The sequence below is a fragment of the Pan troglodytes genome, chromosome 2 (assembly GCF_028858775.2).
Source record: "Pan troglodytes isolate AG18354 chromosome 2, NHGRI_mPanTro3-v2.0_pri, whole genome shotgun sequence".
Taxonomy (NCBI): Eukaryota; Metazoa; Chordata; class Mammalia; order Primates; family Hominidae; genus Pan; species Pan troglodytes.
Window position 1 is genome coordinate 170,943,672 of NC_086015.1, and position 21,726 is coordinate 170,965,397.

Below are 21,726 nucleotides of genomic sequence, written 5' to 3' on the forward strand. Positions count from 1 at the left end.
AGGACCTGCTCCCACAATTCACAGCCACATGGTCCAAATTTCTTGGCAGAATGTGTCATCAGTGGCCTGCTGCCCACTGCCCTGGCAGAGGCCCTCTCCCACAAACATAATGGGAGCTCTTTCCAGGAGTCCAGAAGCCCAAAGATACATCTGTGGTTTTGACATCCCATTTTCCCCAGTAAGAAAAACCTGCAGAGCTGCAGGTCCATCTAACATTGCTTTTTTTTCTATCTGACCATCTGTAACCTCTGTAAACCAGAGGTTTTTAACCTGAGGTCAGTGAATATTCTGGCCAGTGGATATAATTTTCTGCTATCCATGTGCATGTATTTTCCTGCAGGGATGATTTATTCTTCTCATTCTTAAAAAGATATATTTTCTTAAAGAGCCACTGTAATATTAATTGTACACTCTTGCAAATAATGTGAGTACCTTGAGGACAAGAGCCTGTCCTTATAAATTTTGATAACCTCATGGAACCTCTATCAGTCTTGGCTGAATGAATGGCTAATGGTGCTACATTAGATGGGCAACAGAGATGATTGTATTGTCCGTTCTCACACGGCTATGAAGAAATACCCGAGACTGGGTAATTTATAAAGGAAAGAGGTTTAATTGACTCACAGTTCCACATTGCTAGGGAGGCCTCAGGAGACTTACAATCATGGTGGAAGGCAAAGAAGAAGCAGGCACCTTCTTCACAGGGTGGCAGGATGGAGAGAGTGCAAGCATGGGAAATGACAGATGCTTATAAAACCATCAGATCTTGTGAAACTCACTCACTATTATGAGAACAGCAATGGGGAAGCTGCCCTCATGATCTAATTACCTCCACCTGGTCCTGCTCTTTACCAGATTGGGGATTATGGGGATTACAATTCAAGATGAGATTTTCGCTGGGGACATAGCGAAACCATATCAATGATAAAAATACTCATTTTCGTTCTCTGGCCTATTGTTTAACTTAAAAATATATGGATACCTAGGAAACATTTTTTCATAATGTCCTCTGTTAGAATAACTTGTTGCTTAAAATGAGTGCTTCGCCCCAAGCATGGTGGCTCACACCTGTAATCCCAGCACTTTGGGAGGCCGAGGCGGGTGGATCATGAGGTCAAGAGATCGAGACCATCCTGGCCAACATGGTGAAACCCCGTCTCTACTAAAAATACAAAAATTAGCTGGGCGTGGTGGCATGCGCCTGTAGTAGTCTCAGCTACTTGGGAGGCAGAGGCAGGAGAATCGCTTGAACTCGGGAGGTGGAGGTTGCAGTGAGCTGAGATCTCACCACTGCACTCCAGCCTGGCAACAGAGCGAGACTGTGTCTCAAAAAAAAAGAATGCTTTGCACACTCTCTCTTATTTATTTCCTTAATAATTTTGCAGAGTGGGGATTAATACCTTTATTTCATTAATGAGGATGCTAGGGCTGAGAGAATTCATGTGACTTGCTGAGGGTCAAACAGCATGATAGCCGACTTGGGACTTACATCCAAGTCTTTGTTCTCCAAGTCTTATATATTGTTCCACTTATCCAGGGAATGGAGAGCCAGGTTAGTTTAGTAGGTAAAGCCCTGTAAAGATGGCCTGGGCTCTAATCCTGGCTCTAGCACTTCCTGTATGACTTTGGGCAAGTTCCTAACCTCTGTAAGCCTGCATTTCCATTAATAAAGTGGAGATAATAAGTGTCTGTACTTATAAGGTGATTGCAAAGTTTAAATAAGATAGTTGTTTTAAGTATTCAAAAATGTTAACTATTATTATTATCATCTCATGGTACGTTCATTTGTAAACAAAAATGCCTGGGATCATAGTAGATTTTGCCTTGTTTTATGGAATGCTTATTGGCAATAGGTTGGATTTTGTTTTATACAAATACAATATTTTTCTTAGCCTAAAATATGATATTCATGTTAAATGCAGTGGTTTCCAAATAGTTGTGTTATTGACTGGCAGATACAAGTATCATACAGTAAATTTAATTGCTTGGTCTTACACACTTATTGCCTAATGACAGAGATATATTTGAACAAATGAGTCATTAGGCAATTTCACTCTTGTGGCAACATCACCGAGTATACTTACACAAACCTAGATAGCATAGCCTACTACACACCTGGGCTATATGGTATTACGTAGCTCCTCGGCTACAAACTTATACAGCATGTTACTGTACTGAATATGGTAGGCAGTTGTAACACAGTGGTATTTGTGTATCTAAACACAGAAAAGGAATAGTAAAATACACTATAACCTGCCTTTCCAGTCCTTGGATAAGTGGGACAAGATATAAGACTTGGAGAAGATAGGCCGGGTGCGGTGGCTCACACCTGTAATCCCAGCACTTTGGGAGGCCAAGGCGGGCGGATCACTTGAGGTCAGGAGTTCGAGACCAGTCTGGCCAACATGGTGAAACCCCGTCTCTACTAAAAATACAAAAAAAAAATTAGCCGGGCGTTGTGGCAGGCGCCTGTAGTCCCAACTACTTGGGAGGCTGAGGCAGGAGAAAGGCGTGAACCCGGGAGGCGGAGGTTGCAGTGAGCCGAGATCACACCACTGCACTCCAGCCTGGGCGACAGAGGAAGACTCCGTCTCAAAAAAAAAAAAAAAAAAAAACACTTGGAGAAGATAAAATATGATGTACCTGTAAAGGACACTTACCATGAATGGAGCTTGCATGGGTAGAAGTTTTCTGGGTAAATCGGTGAATGAGTGGTCAGTGAGTGTGATGCCTAGAACATTACTGTATGTTACCGTAGAATTTATAAACACTGTATACTTTGGCTATACTAAATTTATTAAAAATGCCTTTCTTTCTTCAATAATAAATTAACCTTCACTTACTGTAACTTTTATACTTTATAAAGTTTTAAATGTTTAAAAAACTTTTTGACCGTTTTGTAATGCCACCACGTCTGGCTCCAGTAGTGTACAGCAATGTCCTAGGCTTCATATTCACTTACCTCTTACTCACTCACTTACCCAAAGAACATCTACCCATGCAAGCTGTGTTCAGTAAGTGTGTAAGTGTGTAACAACACTTAAAACACAGACACATCGTACAGCTGTACAAAAGCATTGTCTTTCTTTATATCCTTACTCTATAAGCTTTTTTTCTAATTTTCTACTTTTTATTTTTATATTTTTACTTTTTAAACATTTTTGTTAAAACTTAAGACACAAATACACATGTTCGCCCAGGCCTGCACATGATCAGGATAATCAACATCACTGTCTTCCACCTCTACATCTTATCCCACTAGATGGTCTTCAGGGGCAATAACACCCATGGAGCTGTCATCTCCTGTGATAACAATGCCTTCTTCTGGAATACCTCCTGAAGGATCTGCCTGAGGCTGTATAACAGTTATTTTTTTTAAATGATAAGAAGTATGGTATAGTAAATACATAAACCAGTAACACAGTCATTTATTATCATTATCAAGTATTGTGTATTGTATGTAATTGTGCTATACTTTTATACAACTTGCAGTACAGTAGGTTTGTTTAAACCTATCACATGCATCACCACGAGTAAAGCTTCTGCCTTTTCCTGGAGTTCTCTGGAGTACAAAAGGAAGTAAGAATGCCAAAGCAGTGGCAGCCCCCCAAAGGTGGCTGAAATCAGTAGACTGGCAGGGCTGCTGTGCTCTTGGCACCTGGCTTTATCCTAATGCTGCATGAGTGACAGAGCCTGCCCCGCAGCAGTGCACTCCATCTCCCATTAGCTGTCATCCCATTAGCAACGGAGGTGGTAAGAGTTCATATTTACAAAGAGGCTGAGACTTACCTTCCTAAACAAGCAATAACTATTTAAACTTGCATACAAATGCAGGAGGGTGAAGGGGTGAGGGCAGAGGACGTTGGAACTTTTCAGACAAAAAAACTGATGCTTCTAACATGAAAATGTGAAGGACTTACAAAGTCACCAGGCAGTTCTCTGAAACTGGAGTTAACAAATAAATGTTACAGGACTGATTAGGATCTTCTATTTCATAAGCCTGTTGGAATCACTCTGCTCTTCAGTTAAATGTGTATGTACTCTGTTAATTGAGTAATGGAGACTATTAATGCTCAACCATAATTAAAATACAATTTTCCAAATGCATTTGCTCAATATCACTTGACATGTTGTTTTAGTGATTTTTTTAAATGATCAAGAACAAGTAAGTTACTTAATTGTATGAATAAACAGTTTAGCTTTCCAAATGCCTGCAGTGACAAAATGGGAGAATACAAAGGAAAGAGGAAATCGTGTCCCCAGTGTGCACAAGTCAGGCTGTTTGTGGGAAGACAGGGCTTCTGGAACACTGGCATGCCAAGAAGCAGAGATATTATTCAGAGATATCTGGGCACTGATGGTGCTTTTTTTTCTCCAAGAGAAAATGTGGCCTTGATGCCCTTCAATTTGGTTCAAGAAACTGATGAGCCTGATAATTAGAAATATTAATTTAAATAGAAACACCAGTTTGTTTGGTGTAAGCTGAAATGGTAACATAAGCCTGAATATAAATGGACTGTGTCATAGCAAGAATTCAGCCTCATTCTCAACTTTGGTAGGGGGCTCCTCCCTGCCCAAAGATTGTCACTGGGAGAGCAGCAGCCTCCTAGGAACCAATACGTGAGGAACAATCACACAGGGATGTGCTGAGTCTGCTCCTTCTCTGGGTTACCACTTCCTGTGGACTCTGCAACCTGGAATGAATAAACTGGGATTTGAGGCAGGTGTATGTCTGATCTCTGCTCACCAGTTGGTAACCCAGCTGCAAGGTGCATTTACTTTATAAATGGGTGCAGTGACGTTTTCAAATGCCTAGCGGTGCTAGTTCATCTTAAGCCCTGTAAATATCTTTTGGTTTTCATTATACTTGTCCTAGACCTATGTAGTTTAGTGAAAGCTAGAGTAAGTCCATTCAAAGTCATGATCAAACTGTATTGGGCGAGGCTATGAAAAACTGATAAATTAGTTTCACCAAACATGACTTGTAATTACTTGTTGTGTAAGTAACTATACATACTCTTAACCCCATGAAGGTGGGGACCATGGTATCTTGTTCCTGGGAGAATCCTCAGAACTTAGCAGTGTTATTTGTTCATTTAACTGTTAATTGAATTTTTAAAAGTAGAACCTCCCAATATATCCTTCCATGAGACTTTTGTTATAGAGATAACTAATAATTAATATGTAAATTATTGTTTTTTAGGCTTGAAACTGTTACAATATGGCTTTCCTTGGACTCTTCTCTTTGCTGGTTCTGCAAAGTATGGCTACAGCGGCCACTTTCCCTGAGGAAGCCATTGCTGACTTGTCAGTGAATATGTATAATCGTCTTAGAGCCACTGGTGAAGATGAAAATATTCTCTTCTCTCCATTGAGTATTGCTCTTGCAATGGGAATGATGGAACTTGGGGCCCAAGGATCTACCCAGAAAGAAATCCGCCACTCAATGGGATATGACAGCCTAAAAAATGGTAAGAGTGATCAGGTTTGATTTCTCAAGACTTTTGAATTTGACTTTGACTCAGTTATGTTGTATTCTTATTCTAGACACAGCAATATTTACACAGGGTAAAAAACAATCTCATTGAAATGGTATGGCTAGAAGGATTAGGAAACCCAAGAAATGTGTTAATTCCTGATTCCACTTCTGGCTGAATGAATCTAAGGAAATTACATCTTTTAAAAATTATTATGATTTACATAAACTCCTTGTGATTAAAAAAAGCAAACATTTTTCTGGAGTTTTCAGTGTAGAGGGAGAGGCACATATTTATCACACAAATAAATGAAAAATTACAAATATGATGAGTACTACAAAGAAAGACAGCATGGTTTGCTAAGAATATCAGAAATTTTTGCTTAAAATCAGCAGTATCCTCTTGTTTAAATAGCATCCAAGTTTTTTTTGAAGTGTTATCTTATTATAAAAATTCTATGTATTGGGGGAAATTTCTAGCCTAATGGTATTTTGTAATCACTTTGACATGATGTTTGATTTCTATTTTAATGCTCTGATATACGTGTGAATTAGCTCATTAAAAAGTTAAAAATTAAAACAATTTCTAATGGCTTTTCTAGTTTTAAAATTAAAAGGTCTACTGAGTAAAATGTAAAGGATGATCTTGAATTTTAAACTAGGTACTTTTTTCTAATAGTATAAAAGAAGTTTAATTTCATCAAAGTAACCTAGTAATTTGGAAGAAAACAGTCTCTATAGATTGTAGCAAAATAACAATGAAATAAAAAATAATATCAGTAGATGATATTAACTTGCAAAAAGTTAATTTGAACATCTAGAAATAGGACAAGTATTGGACCATATCAATGTGGGGGAAAGCCTGGCACTTTTCCCCCAGGTGCCTGTTCGGTTAATCTCCCTTGCTGTGCTTTAATGCTCCTCCACTCTCCTTGACATTTCACCGTGTTTGTTCTACAAATAAACTTATCCTTTCTCATCTTTCAGGTGAAGAATTTTCTTTCTTGAAGGAGTTTTCAAACATGGTAACTGCTAAAGAGAGCCAGTATGTGATGAAAATTGCCAATTCCTTGTTTGTGCAAAATGGATTTCATGTCAATGAGGAGTTTTTGCAAATGATGAAAAAATATTTTAATGCAGAAGTAAATCATGTGGACTTCAGTCAAAATGTAGCCGTGGCCAACTACATCAATAAGTGGGTGGAGAATAACACAAACAGTATGTCACTTGGTTCCTTTCTTTCTCTGGTAGCTTAGTTTTAACTGTCTTTAACTTCTGAAAGTATTTCCTCCTTGTTCCTTTTGCATTTTGAATGTTTGAGAGCATTTAGTTGGGTATCTAATAATTATTTTGTATAGATTATGGCCTATTTGAGAAACATTGTTATGAATGAACATTTGAGAAAGAAGTTAAATCTTTTGGCATATATAGAATTTAGCAGTGATAATCTGAAATCTGTACTCTCTGATTGATGGGTTTCCTCTGTAATCTTAACCACTTTATGAAATTTTGCTTGTCCTATTTAATAAATTAGTTACTAGATAGAATGGCAGTTGGCTCTCATAACAATGTGATTAAAATAGAGTAAAAAAGAGTTGAAAATCTGAGTTTATACATGTTTGTTGGCTTTTGAACCAAAGAACTTCATTGGTAATTTAAAACATTTGTATATGATTCATTTTCAAAAGAGCAGCTTATTTTAAGCCCCCCGAAATGGAGAGGAATTAGAATGAGATGCATTCATTTGAAATTTTATTGCTATTTTATATTTTTTAAATGTATTTAGGGTTTCCAAATGTTTCATATTTTAGCATTTTATTTTCCAATTTTACCAGCAAAATAATTGAAATCACAGTCCAAAAATTGAGACTAAATTAAAAGTAAATTTTTATAGCTGTTCATTAAATGAAGCCATATTTTCAAAGCTACCCAAATCATGTTAATCTTGAACTTTACGTTGGAACAACAACAAAAATAACCCTGAGCAGATACTCAATATCCCTTAATCTCCAAGATGTAGGCATCTTTTACCTTAAGAAGTGCCATGATTAACACAATGAGAGAATACAGAGCAAATTTTTGTCGTATGTTTTTTATCTATGAGATTAAAAAAAGATGACAATAAAAGAAACTTAAATGTAGTCTTTTAATAGTCAAAGAATAAATCAAGGGTTATAATGCATATGAAGTAGATTCAACTATTAAAACCCATTTGTTTTCAAACTCCTTTAGACACGTTTAGCAAGCAGCAAAGACCCAATATCCTTTAAAATAGATTTGGAAAGGAATATTTCAGATGATAAACACTAATGCATCATGATTTAAACTGGCTTTCATTCATCTGTTTTCACCTACCCAAAAGCAATTGGTATATTGGCAGAATGATGTCCAGTATACACAGGGAAGAATTTGAAATTGATAATTTAATCACGTACATTGTTCAAGAATAAACTTAGGACTGGGCGCGGTGGCTCATGCCCTGTAATTCCAGCACTCTGGGAGGCCAAGTGGAGTGGATCACTTGAGGCTAGGAGTTTGTGACCAGCCTGGCTGACATGGTGAGACTCCATCTCTTCTAAAAATACAGAAATTAGCCAGGTGTGGTGGCACACACCTGTAATTCTAGCTATTCAGGAGGCTGAGGCATGAGAATCACTTGAACCCAGGAGACAGAGTTTGCAGTGAGCAGAGATCATACCATTGCACTCCAGCCTAGGTGACACAGAGAGACTGTTTGTAAAACAAACAAACAAACAGAATAAACTTTGAAGCATTTATTGAGTGTTTACTCTGTGTTAAGAGTTTTACATGCATCATTGCAACTAGAGAGTGATTAAGTCTAAGCTTATATTGTATGTGGTTCTGTAGTTTGTGTATCAGGAAGCTACTAGTATTATTTCAGGTGATACGGGTGTTTTGAATGCCCTTAATTTCTTTCATATATATATAAATAACACACATATATATATATAAATAACACACACATAGTGTACACACACACTACATATATATATACACACATATATATATACACACATATATATATATGTAGTGTGTGTGTAACTCTTTTCCCTTTGAAAGTAAGATACTTTTTATTTTCATTGTAAATTTGGTGTACAGTTTCTCTGGACCACTCTATCAGATGGTGGTTTGAAAATCTTCTGGTCCCCCTTAATCTTCCAGTTTAACATGAATTTTTATCTATTCATTTTTTCCTAAATAGATCTGGTGAAAGATTTGGTATCCCCAAGGGATTTTGATGCTGCCACTTATCTGGCCCTCATTAATGCTGTCTATTTCAAAGGGAACTGGAAGTCACAGTTTAGGCCTGAAAATACTAGAACCTTTTCTTTCACTAAAGATGATGAAAGTGAAGTCCAAATTCCAATGATGTATCAGCAAGGAGAATTTTATTATGGTAAGACATTTTTTGCTTTTATTTCTCTCTTCTTGCAGAATATCAACACATTTCTAAGAAAAACATGAAGCATTCATATTCAAACCCCTTGTCAATCTAATTTGGGCTACAATTCAATTTTTTGGCTCCATTTAAAAAACCCTCTAATTAGTTTCTGAGTAAATATTATATTCATTGATGGTTTTCAGTGTATTTTCAAATTTATAAGTCAACCACACCTGCAGAGTAGCTTTATTCATCTGAAAATACCTGACATTGTGTGAGAATGTTCTGATTTACTCCAAAAACTCACTGGGTTTAGGATGGGTTTTAGTGAACCATATGTTCTACGAAGCACTTGATTTGGGCTCTGCACCACTTTTTAAATTACAAACATTCTTCTTATACAAGGACTTTTAAAAAAAATTTGATTTTAGACATGTGTATGTATGGCCAAACATAATTGTTTGTTTATGCTTTAATTTATTGAGAGCCTATAATTTTTAATATAATTCAATATCTTTGGCATTATTTTCAAAGGTGTTTTATTGGACTCTTCAGAAGTTTAGGGTATTAGTCCTTCTTATCTACTATATTGACTTGTAATAATTTGTTAAGTCATAATCAGAAAGGTAATTTTTAGCCAGGTATATGTTAGTACTAGTAGTTTTATTCTATTAAAAGCACAGTACAGGCCAGCTGCTGTGGCTCATGCCTGTAATCCCAGTACTTTGAGAGACAGAGGTAGGAGGATTCCTTGAAGCCAGGAGTTCGGACTAGCTTGGGCAACACAGCAAGACCCTGTCTCTACAAATATATATATATATATATATATATATTTTTTTTTTTTTTTTAATTAGCTAGGCATAATGGTACATACCTATAGTCCTAGCTACTTGGGAGGCTGAAGGAGGAAGATCACTTGAGCCCAAGAGTTCGAGGCTGCAGTGAGCTATGATCACACCACCGCACTCCAGCTTAGGTGGCAGAGCAAGACCCTGTCTCTAAAATTATATACATACAGGTTTTATATGTAGATAAAACTGTATATACTGTGTGTGTATATATATATATATATATAGTTCATTTTGGCCATATGTATGTGTGTGTATGTGTGTGTGTGTCTGTGTGTGTTAATTTGGCTAAGTTCATAGAGCACAAAGCCAATTGCCTCATTTACCTAATTACCTAATTTGGAGATATCAATATTCACAAATATAATAGCTAAATATTATACAATGCTTAGATTTCATTTTGACTCTGCAAACTTTGCTTTAAAACTTGTAGTTTTTGTGATAATAAAGTGCCAGGTATTAAATGGTCAAATTTTCCCTTCTTAAAAATCAGGTGAATATTGATCAATGTGCTTTACAGTCAACTTGGAGCCAAGGCTTTATTTTGCTAACCAGGGCTTTTCGTTGTTTCTAATGCTACACTTCAGATATATTGAATTATCTCATTTAAAAATAAAAAGCAAGTCTTGAAAACATGTTATTATAAATGTGAAATAATTCTGTGGATTCTAAAATAAAATAAATTATACAGGGCTATGAACTTATTTGAATTTTAGGGCCTATTTTCAAATAAACCTGCTTTTTATCAGATGCTTGAATTTCTTTATATTCTATATACTATTTGGGAAGAAACATATATAACAAATTTAAACCTTTTTATTTATTTTTATTTTTTTAGATTTTATTTCAGTACTTTTGGGGAACAAGTGTTTTTGGTTACATGAAAAACTTCTTTAGTGGTGATTTGTGACATTTTGTTGCACAAGTACCTGAGCAGTGTACACTGTACCAAATATGTAGTCTTTCATCTCTCGCCCCCAGCCTTTTTTAAGCTTTGATAGGCATAATTTATGGCCTTTATTTTCTTTTTAGGGGAATTTAGTGATGGCTCCAATGAAGCTGGTGGTATCTACCAAGTCCTAGAAATACCATATGAAGGAGATGAAATAAGCATGATGCTGGTGCTGTCCAGACAGGAAGTTCCTCTTGCTACTCTGGAGCCATTAGTCAAAGCACAGCTGATTGAAGAATGGGCAAACTCTGTGAAGAAGCAAAAAGTAGAAGTATACCTGCCCAGGTATGAGGTTCCTGTGTCACCTGTCCCACAGCATGGACGATGGGCTATCAATGAAAATCTGACCCAGAAAAACTCTTCGAACTGCTTTCGAATTATAATTCTTGTGCCACTCTCTTCTTATTCTTGTTCTTCTCCTTCTCTTTCTTCTCCTTCTCTTTCTCCTTCTCCTTCTTCTTTGATTTTCTTCTTTTTAGTATTCTTTCATAGTCATTTCTTTCATACTCATGTGGTCCTTCCCGTAGACACATGCTCACTTATTGGTTCATTCGGTGCTATTCATCGAGACCTAGTTTCAGATATAATTCAGTGTTCTTGTCTTTGTTTTAGAAAATTTATCTATCTGTTTTGTCTGAATATCATTTGCATTGACAGTCTTCTGTATTTTATTAACACTTAAGATTGATTATGACTGGAGAGGAAACAATCTCTGACACTGCTAGAAGAACTGCAAGCAAGTCACTGTGCTAGGTGCTGAGATGCAACCATAAATTAGCAGGAAGATGCAACTCTGCTCAAAATTCTCCCTGTGGCTAAAAGAATAAGTTGCACACAATGCCTTTGATGTCCTGAATGCCATCCCCTTCTCAACCCCATTTCTGGCCACTCACCACATCAAGCATGTTGTAGCATGTTCTGTCCATGTACTTGTGATTATGCCACGTACATCATGCTCTTTTCATGTCTCTGAATCTCCACTTATGTTCTTGCATTGGCCTAAACTGCCCTCCTCATATTTCTTTCCCAAGATAGTGTTGCTTAGCCTTCAGGGTACACCTCTAGAACCAGTTCTTCTCTGAAGCCTCCCATGAACTACCTGGAGCAAGTTACCCTCATTTTTGCTTCACTTATACACCTTTCTGTTATTACTTGTTGCCATCCCATAATAACATTATCTTTTTGTAGGGCTAGTTTTCTTTCTGTAAGTTCTAAGGTAGAGCCAGTTTTCCTTCCTGTAGAAAGAACACAGTAAGTGTTTACAAAATGAAACTGAACTGAAAATGTTTATTCTATCCTTGAATACCTTAAAACCTAGTAGGAAAACTAGGCCAGTAAACACGTAGAACATGTTTATTAGCATACTATGTAAATTTTAGTCTAGAAAACAAGACATATCAATAAAAACAGATTAAATATATACGTATGTGTGTACGTGAAAGTACAGTTAAAACACATTCCATATTAAGAAAATTGTTCAAGTATGATTAATTACTGTGAGCATTAAGGTGATGAGTTATTAGTATTAAAGATGAATTATTAATAACTGATTAACCCATTCATATTTATTCTAATTTTAGGAATTATCATTTAAGGATTACATTTTATGTAAATATCAATGTTTCTAAAAACTTAGCTGATAGTTTGTTATGTAAGTGAAGGAGATCTATTTGGAACTATGGAGTTTTTGCCTGGAAAATTGTTTTATAATATATTCATAATATGGAATATTATGTTATGTCATAATTTATTATATAGCATGTCATGTTATATATTCGTAATATATAACTAGAAATAATATGTAGCCATATATTTTCTATTTTTTATATTTTATTTTATTTTAAGGTCTGGTATATATGTGCAGAATGTGCAGGTTTGTTACATAGGTAAACGTGTGCCATGGTAGTTTGCTGCACCTATCAACTCATCACCTAGGTATTAAGCCTTGCATGCGTTAGCTATTTATCCTGATACTGTCCCTCCCCGCAACCCCCTGACAGGCCCCAATGTGTGTTGTTCCCCTCCCTGTGTCCATGTGTTCTAATTGTTCAGCTCCCACTTATAAGTGAGAACATGCACTGTTTGGTTTTCTCTTCCTGTGTCAGTTTGCTGAAGATAATAGCTCCCAGCTCCATCCATGTCCCTGCAAAGGGCATGATCTCATTCCTTTTTATGGCTGCATAGTATTCCATGGTGTATATGTACAACTTTTTTTTTTTATCTGGTCTGTCCTTGATGGGCATGGCATTTTGGGTTGATTCCATGTCTTTGCTATTGTGAATAGTGCTGCAATGAACATATGTGTGCATGTATCTTTATAATAGAATGATTTGTAATCCTTTGGGTATATACCCAGTAATGGGATTGCTGGGTCAAATGGTATTTCTGGTTCTAGATCTTTGAGGAGTCACTGTCTTCCACAATAGTTGAACTAATTTACATTTCCACCAACAGTGTAAAAAAGTTCCTTTTTCTCCACAGCCTTGCCAGCATGTGCTGTTTCTTGACTTTTTAATAATTGCCATTCTGACTGGCGTGAGATGGTATCTCACTGTGGTTTTGATTTGAATTTCTCTAATGATCAGTGATGTTGAGCTGTTGAGCTGTTTTTCATGTTTGTTGGCTGCATACATGTCTTCTTTTGAGTCATGTTGTTCATGCCATTTGCCTACTTTTTAATGTGATTGTTTAACTCCTTGTAAATTTTCTTATAGATTCTGGATATTAGACCTTTGTCAGATGGATAGATTGGAAAAATTTCCTTCCTTTCTGTAGGTTTTCTGTTCACTCTGATGATAGTTTCATTGCTGTGCAGAAGCTCTTTAATTTAATTAAATCCCGTTTGTTAAGTTTTGCTTTTGTTGCAATCGCTTTTGATGTTTTTCTCATGTAATCTTTGCCTGTGTCTGTGTCCTGAATGGTATTGCCTAGGTTTCCTTCTAGGTTTTTATAGTTTTTGGTTTTACATTTAAGTCTTTAATCCATCTTGATTTAACTTTTGTATAAGGTGTAAGGAAGGGATCCAGTTTCAATTTTCTGCATATGGCTATATATAGCCACATATTTTCTTGTCTATATACAAAAGTCAAGGCAATCATAACCCAAATCCTTTTGGCTAAGATATTTAGCATGCATAACTTTCCGTGACAATACATATATGTAGAAATATTCCATTATAAGTCTATTCTTAAGGAGAGGTAGTTAATGAATACCTACCAAGCGTTTTTTTTTATGTATGATAATTGACATTTATATACTAAATATATAAACAATGTACCTTAATTCCAAAGAACAATTTACTTTTGAACATGAATGATTAAATTTAAATTACTATGTAAATCAGGCCTAAAGTTATAAAACATTTAGTCTATGTTGGCCCTCATCTAATGACCTTTCACAATTAATTTTGTATTTTTTCTTGCATTTTATGAAGAATTCTTTTTGATAAAATGAGAAATTCAGTACAGTGTTAATGCTTCTCTTATTAAATCCATGAATTAAGTGCAATGCTTCCAAATGCTCCAATTCTATGAGGATGCAAAGTTATTTAGGAGTATATTAACAGAATTCTAAATGAATGCTTACTAAATATTATACATTCTAATTCAACCATATTCACTAGAAAATGTGGCCTCTAGGTCCTGTCCACTGAGAAACTGAATGTGGCAGCAGAAGAAAATTAAATTTTCATTTCCTAAGAGATGCTCTTCAATTATGAAATAGTTTGGCTGTCTTGCTCATATTAATGCCTGTACTAAATTAGGCACAGGTAATTATCATGTATCAATTTTTCCAGGAGTTCCATAAATTCTCCCTGTACATGGCTAATGCATAGATAGGGAGGCTAAATAGCAAAATAAATAACTCTGGATTCCCCTTTTAACAGAATGGCTCTTTTCAAATACTTATATGTTACAATAATCAATATGAAACTCTCCACCTTCTCCATTTTACGGCATTAGGATCCACTAAATGTTTGATAATGGTAATGATTTATGTGACCCATTTTTAGCAAAGGTAAAAATGTTTTTCATAGCTATACTCTGTGTTTACTCAAGTGTCAATTTTAATGGTTTGCATAGTTTTATCCACAGAGAGATATTACTCTGAAAATGCAACTTGCATTTCTGTATTTTGACCACATTCTTGTCCTGCTTGACAGGTACTTTTACTTTCTATTTTGCTAGAATTTATACAAACAGTTTTCAAACACTGTCCTTGAAAACCAAATACTGCATTTTCTCACTTATAAGTGGGAGCTAAATGTTGGGTACTCATGGACATAAAGATGGCAATGACAGACACTGAGGATGACTAGAGGAGGGAAGACGGAAAGGGGGCAAGGGTCGAAAAACTATTGGGTGCTATGCTCACTATCTGGGTGACAGGATCATTTGTATCCTAAACCTCAGCAATATGCAATATACCCATGTAACAAACCTACATACGTATCCCTTGAATCTAAAATAAAAGGTTTTTTAGCTTTTTATTTTTTCATATTAAAATGCCTTTATATATATTTTTTGAGCTTTCTCTTTATACTTCAAGTTCTGGGATACATGTGCAGAACATGCAGGTTTGTTACATAGGTATATACGTGCCATGGTGGTTTGCTGCACCCATCAACCCATCATCTACATTAGGTATTTCTCCTAATGCTGTCCCTCCCCAAGGCCCCAACCCTCCAACAGGCCCCGGTGTGTGATGTTCCCTTCCTTGTGTCCATGCATTCTTATTGTTCAACTCCCACTTGTGAGTGACAACATGCGGTGTTTGGTTTTCTGTTCCTGTGTTAGTTTGCTGAGGATGATGGTTTCCAGCTTCATCCATGTCCCTGCAAAGGGCATGAACTCGTTCTTTTTTATGGCTGCATAATATTCCATGGTATATATGTGCCACATTTTCTTTATCCAGTCTATCACTGATGGACATTTGGGTTGGTTCCAAGTCTTTGCTATTGTGAATAGTGCTGCAATAAACATACGTGTGTGTGTGTCTTTATAGTAGAATGATTTATAATCCTTTGGGTATATACCCAGTAATGGAATTGCTGGGTCAAATGCTATTTCTGGTTCTAGATCTTTGAGGAATTGCCACACTGTCTTCCACAATGGTTGAACTAATTTACACTCCCACCAACAGTGTAAAAGCATTCCTATTTCTCCACATCCTCTCCAGCACCTGTTGTTTTCTGACTTTTTAATGATCGCCATTCTAACTGGCATGAGATGGTGGTATCTCATTGTGCTTTTGATTTGCATTTCTCTAATGACCAGTGATGATGAGCTTTTTTTCATATGTTTGTTGGCCACATAAATGTCTTCTTTTGAGAAGTGTCTGTTCATATCCTTTGCCCACTTTTTGATGGGTATTTTTTCTTGTAAATTTAAGTTTCTTGTAGATTATTATCAAAATAATAAAAATATATAAAATGCTGTCTTTAAGAGGTAAAGGGGAGGGTATTTGCAGGGGAGGGTCGTGTAGAAGAAATTGCTTTTGTATTTTAGCAGTTTTTTTCCCCTTAACAGTAAGTTCTACAGAAATTAGATGCTGAATTGAAATTGTATTTTTATCCAAAATATAAGAATCTATTCAAGAAAAGGTAAGATTGCTGTACCCATTACCAAATCCAATGAAATACCGCAAGATTTATATACATAGTTGTACATCTGTAAGATTTAAATAAGATTGCCAGATCCTTCCATTTATCCATGGTAGCAAAAATAGTTTGTTTCATATATAAAATATTTATGTAAAACACCCAAAAAGCACTTAAGTATAAAATCTGCTACAGCATAAGCATTATGTAATTATTACCTATTGTTAATATTATTGTAGTTTGTTTAGTGTACATTTTAAGTCCTGGTATTTACACTGTGTTAATCTTATAGGTAGCTTTATATATACTTCTCTCTAAATTGAGTTTTTTAAACTTGATTCTTTTGAATTTTCTCCTCTTCAGTGTATATGCTTCCTTTTCAGTCTTTACTGATATAGCTTAGATATAAAAAGATTTTTCTAAAGTCAGCATCAAATACTTTAATACTTGGAAGCAGATGTACCTTGCTGTATGTAGTATCAGTCTACTCTGGCTTTGTAGTCTCAGATTTGTCATTTGTGATCAGAGTGTTGGACATCAAAGGATGTGAAGTGGTTCTCTATTTTGTAACCAGAAACTATCCTGATATTTTGAAATAATTGCCTATTAATAAAGCATTTTAGTTTCATGTTTGTAAAGAAAACTACATAAGTCGTCTGCTTTTTTGTTGTTGTTGTTTTGTTTTGTTTTGTTTTTCTTTTAGACAGAATCTCACTCTGTCACCCAGGCTGGAATGCAATGGCATGGTCTTGGCTCTGCAAGAGCACTGCAACCTCCACCTCCCAGGTTCAAAAGCCATTCTCCTGCCTCAGCCTCCTAAGTAGCTGGGATTACAGGCATGCGCCACCATGTCCAGCTAATTTTTGTGTTTTTAGTAGAGATGGGTTTTCGCCATATTGGCCAGGCTGGTCTCGAACTCCTGACCTCAGGTGATCCACCTGCCTCGGCCTCCCAAAGTGCTGGGATTACAGGCGTGGGCCACCGCACCCGGCCCTGATTTTGTTTTTTAACATGAGTGCTTTTCATTAGATTTTTCTACAAAGGATATGATTGGGTTTTTAATCCTTATATGTGTTATAGTCTCCTACCTAGGATATATTTGTTATTTTCTAACACTTGTTCTGCAGGTCTTCAAACCTCTACCCTCCATATGGCTCTTCAACTTATTCAGGTAGAAAGTTGCAAATGCAGAAATTACATTGTATGCCTTTATTAAAATAGGCATGCCCTTTGGCTTTATAAAAGCAGTGTCATGGCTTTTAATGTTTATAATTTATGAAATGTAAAATCTACTTCTAATGTTTTTTTTTAATTTTTAAAAGTTGTTGTTGGAATTATAGTGATTAGTGATGCGGGGGCTTTACTGTCAGAAAGACCTCCATTCATATCCTCATTCTACCACCTATTATCTGTGTGATTAGAGAAAGTTGCTTGTTGCTTAGCTCTTTTAAGCTTCAGTTTAGCCTTCTGCAGCCAGGAGATAATGACACTTATCTCATAGGGTTGTTCAAGAGCATCATAGAAATCATGAAATAATATATTATTCATAAAAGGATTTGCATAGTGCCTGAAACATAGTAAGCACTCAATATATGGGAGATAACGATTATTTATATTAATATTATCTTTTATTAAGAGGAAAGAAATAATAAATAATCAGTATTTTTCAATAGTTTGCTTTTTAAAAAAGTCAAGGAATGGACAACTGGAGATTATTTACCCCCTATCTTCAACTTTGAACAAGGTCTTACAAACACCTAGATTTTACTTCATTTGCAACCTATGTGGTTTGCTTATGCTAGATATTGCAAATATTGGAACAGAACAGAGCCCTCAGAAATAACGCCGCATATCTACAACTATCTGATCTTTGACAAACCTGAGAAAAACAAGCAATGGGGAAAGGATTCCCTATTTAATAAATGGTGCTGGGAAAACTGGCTAGCCATATGTAGAAAGCTGAAACTGGATCCCTTCCTTACACCTTATACAAAAATCAATTCAAGATGGATTAAAGACTTAAATGTTAGACCTAAAATCATAAAAACCCTAGAAGAAAACCTAGGCAATACCATTCGGGACATAGGCATGGGCAAGGACTTCATGTATAAAACACCAAAAGCAATGGCAACAAAAGCCAAAATTGACAAATGGGATCTAATTAAACTAAAGAGTTTCTGCACAGCAAAACAAACTACCATCAGAGTGAACAGGCAACCTACAAAATGGGAGAAAATTTTTGCAACCTACTCATCTGACAAAGGGCTAATATCCAGAATCTACAATGAACTCAAACAAATTTACAAGAAAAAAACAAACAACCCCATCAAAAAGTGGCCGAAGGACATGAACAGACACTTCTCAAAAGAAGACATTTATGCAGCCAAAAAACACATGAAAAAATGCTCACCATCACTGGCCATCAGAGAAATGCAAATCAAAACCACAATGAGATACCATCTCACACCAGTTAGAATGGCAATCATTAAAAAGTCAGGAAACAACAGGTGCTGGAGAGGATGTGGAGAAATAGGAACACTTTTACACTGTTGGTGGGACTGTAAACTAGTTCAACCATTGTGGAAGTCAGTGTGGCGATTCCTCAGGGATCTAGAACTAGAAATACCATTTGACCCAGCCATCCCATTACTGGGTATATACCCAAAGGACTATAAATCATGCTGCTATAAAGACACATGCACACGTATGTTTATTGCAGCATTATTCACAATAGCAAAGACTTGGAACCAACCCTAATGTCCAACAATGATAGACTGGATTAAGAAAATGTGGCACATATACACCATGGAATACTATGCAGCCATAAAAAATGATGAGTTCATGTCCTTTGTAGGGACATGGATGAAATTGGAAATCATCATTCTCAGTAAACTATCGCAAGATCAAAAAACCAAACACCGCATATTCTCACTCATAGGTGGGAATTGAACAATGAGAACACATGGACACAGGAAGGGGAACATCACACTCTGGGGACTGTTGTGGGGTTGGGAGAGGGGGAGGGATAGCATTGGGAGATATACCTAATGCTAGATGACGAGTTAGTGGGTGCAGCGCACCAGCATGGCACATGTATACATATGTAACTAACCTGCACATTGTGCACATGTACCCCAAAACTTAAAGTATAATAATAATAAAAATAAATAAATAAATAAATAAATAAGACAATAGATTTGGCTGATTTACAGTTAAGGTGGCAGGGATTAATATAGCTATTTAATCAAATTACACCAATTACTACTGGAATGCAAACATACGACACCCTAACATCTATAATAATGTGACATTTTATACATAACTACAATATAATAAATGATATTAATGGTATCTACTCCTCGTTGCATGCCTGCTGCATGCTAGCACCATCCTATGATCTAACCTTATTTAATCTTTCCAACAATACTATGAAATAGGTATTATTATTGCCATTTTCCTGTGCCAAAACTGAGCCTCAGAAATTAAGAAACTTGCTGAAGTTCGCCTGGATCGGTCACTCATCATCACCTGACTAGCTAGTGTTTCATCACTAAAGTGTGAAACAAACTAAGCTGCTTTTAAGAAGCAAAAAGAATCCCCTACTAATATCTTCCTTCTCTTTCTTATTTTAAATGGATCAGGACAACTGTAATACCACCTGGATCCATAGCCCTGCTCTGCTACTTATTAACTGTATGACCTTGGTTATACAGATTATTTCATCTTTCTGCTACTCAATGTTTTCTATTACCTGAGAATAACAAAAATACCTGCTTCAAGGGTTGTGGTGATATTTAAATTAATATCTGTTTTATGCTCTTGCAAGTTTCTGGCATATACTAAGCTCCACATAAGTGTTCAAAAATAAATAGTAGCAACAATAAGCCAACGCATACACACATAAACATTTTAAGCCATTGAATGTATTGTCTGGGACATTCTGTATTTTCTTACTCATTCCCTTTTTTGAGATGGATACCATAGAACAATTCTACTTCACAATCAGTACCTGCTTTTGGTAGAAAACAAAATGAATAATATCAAGTCAAAGTGCAAAATTTAGATAAAATTTAGCACTCAGTTTAGTTTGTTTGATATACATGTACTCATCTGTCAATCATATTTTTCCATAACTGTGAACCTGCTAAGACTATTTTCCACTAGTCATTCCTTTTGTTTACCGCCATCATTTCCTTCTCATTTTCCTTAAAACCAGACATTAGAAATGATGCTAATGAAACTTTTTGTTGACTATCACGGACTTATCTCTGTTAAGAGAACAACCTATTGCCTAAAATTTTATATTTATAATCTGTATTAATTAGGAGGCAACATCTTAGAAAAAGTGAAGCATTTTGTTCTAACTAGTTGTTTTCACTTTTAAAATAAAAGTAATAAATGCCTTTGCTTGTTTAAAAATGTATTTCTTCAGGCATGGTGTTTTATGTCTGTAGTCCTAGCTACTCAGGAGGCCGAGGCAGGAAGATTGCTTTAGACCAGAATTTCAAGATCAGCCTCAGCAATAAAGTGAGACCCACATCTACACAAACAAATTAAAAACAAAAAATAAAAGCTGGGTGCTGTGATGTGCACCTGTAGTCCTAGCTACTTGGGAGGCTGAGGCAGGAGAATTGCTTGAGCCTAGGGGTTCGAGGCTGCAGTGAGGTGTGATCATGCCACTGCACTCTAGCCTGGGTGACAGAGTGAAACCCTGTCTCACACACAAAAATATGTTACATGATGCAGGCATGCTTGGTCCATGTCTTTCACAAGAAAGTTTGGTGATACAATTCATTAGTTTGGGGAAGAGTCCATATTAAGACCAATATGGCTTGCTGTGGAAACTACTTTTTAAGTTAATATTCTGTTTACGATCACTATATTTATTTTCATTTTGTTTTAAAATAATGTTTTATTTTTTCAAAATTGATACACATTTATATATAATAATTCATAAGGTCAATTAAAACAAAAATAAAGACCCATGATTCTTTTGTTTAAAAAAACTCTTAAGTGTACTAATTTACACTTCCACCAACAGTGTAAAAGCATTCCTATTTCTCCACAGCCTCGCTAGCATCTGTTGTTTCCTGACTTTTTAATAATCACCATTCCGACTGGCGTGAGATGGTATCTCATTGTGGTTTTTGTTTTCATTTCTCTAACGACCAGTGATGATGAGCTTTTCTTCATGTTTGTTGACTGCATAAATGTCTTCTTTTGAGAAATGTCTGTTCATATCCTTTGCCCACTTTTTGATGAGGTTGTTTTTTCTTGTAAATTTGTTTAAGTTCCTTGTAGATTCTGGGTATTAGACCTTGTCAGATGGATAGATTGCAAAAATTTCTCCCATTCTGTAGGCTGCTTGTTCACTCTGATGGTAGTTTCTTTTGCTGTGCAGAAGCTCTTTAGTTTAGTTAGATCCCATTTGTCAATTTAGGCTTTTGT

The 21,726-nt window shown here is 36.0% G+C and overlaps 1 protein-coding gene across 3 annotated transcripts in view; it reads left to right on the forward strand.

Moving 5' to 3' along the window:
• Positions 1-21,726, forward strand: part of SERPINI1 (serpin family I member 1) — an 89,806-nt gene that overhangs the window by 48,059 nt on the left and 20,021 nt on the right. For 2 of the 3 annotated variants that reach the window (XM_001160924.6, XM_516861.7), the window contains exons 2-5: positions 5,204-5,471; positions 6,464-6,694; positions 8,700-8,894; positions 10,760-10,964. In XM_001160924.6, coding sequence (XP_001160924.1) covers positions 5,222-5,471; positions 6,464-6,694; positions 8,700-8,894; positions 10,760-10,964 — 881 coding nt within the window. In that variant the 5' untranslated portion in view covers positions 5,204-5,221. The remainder of the gene's footprint in view (positions 1-5,203; positions 5,472-6,463; positions 6,695-8,699; positions 8,895-10,759; positions 10,965-21,726) is intronic. The other variant, XM_054682345.2, reaches the window with a different exon arrangement.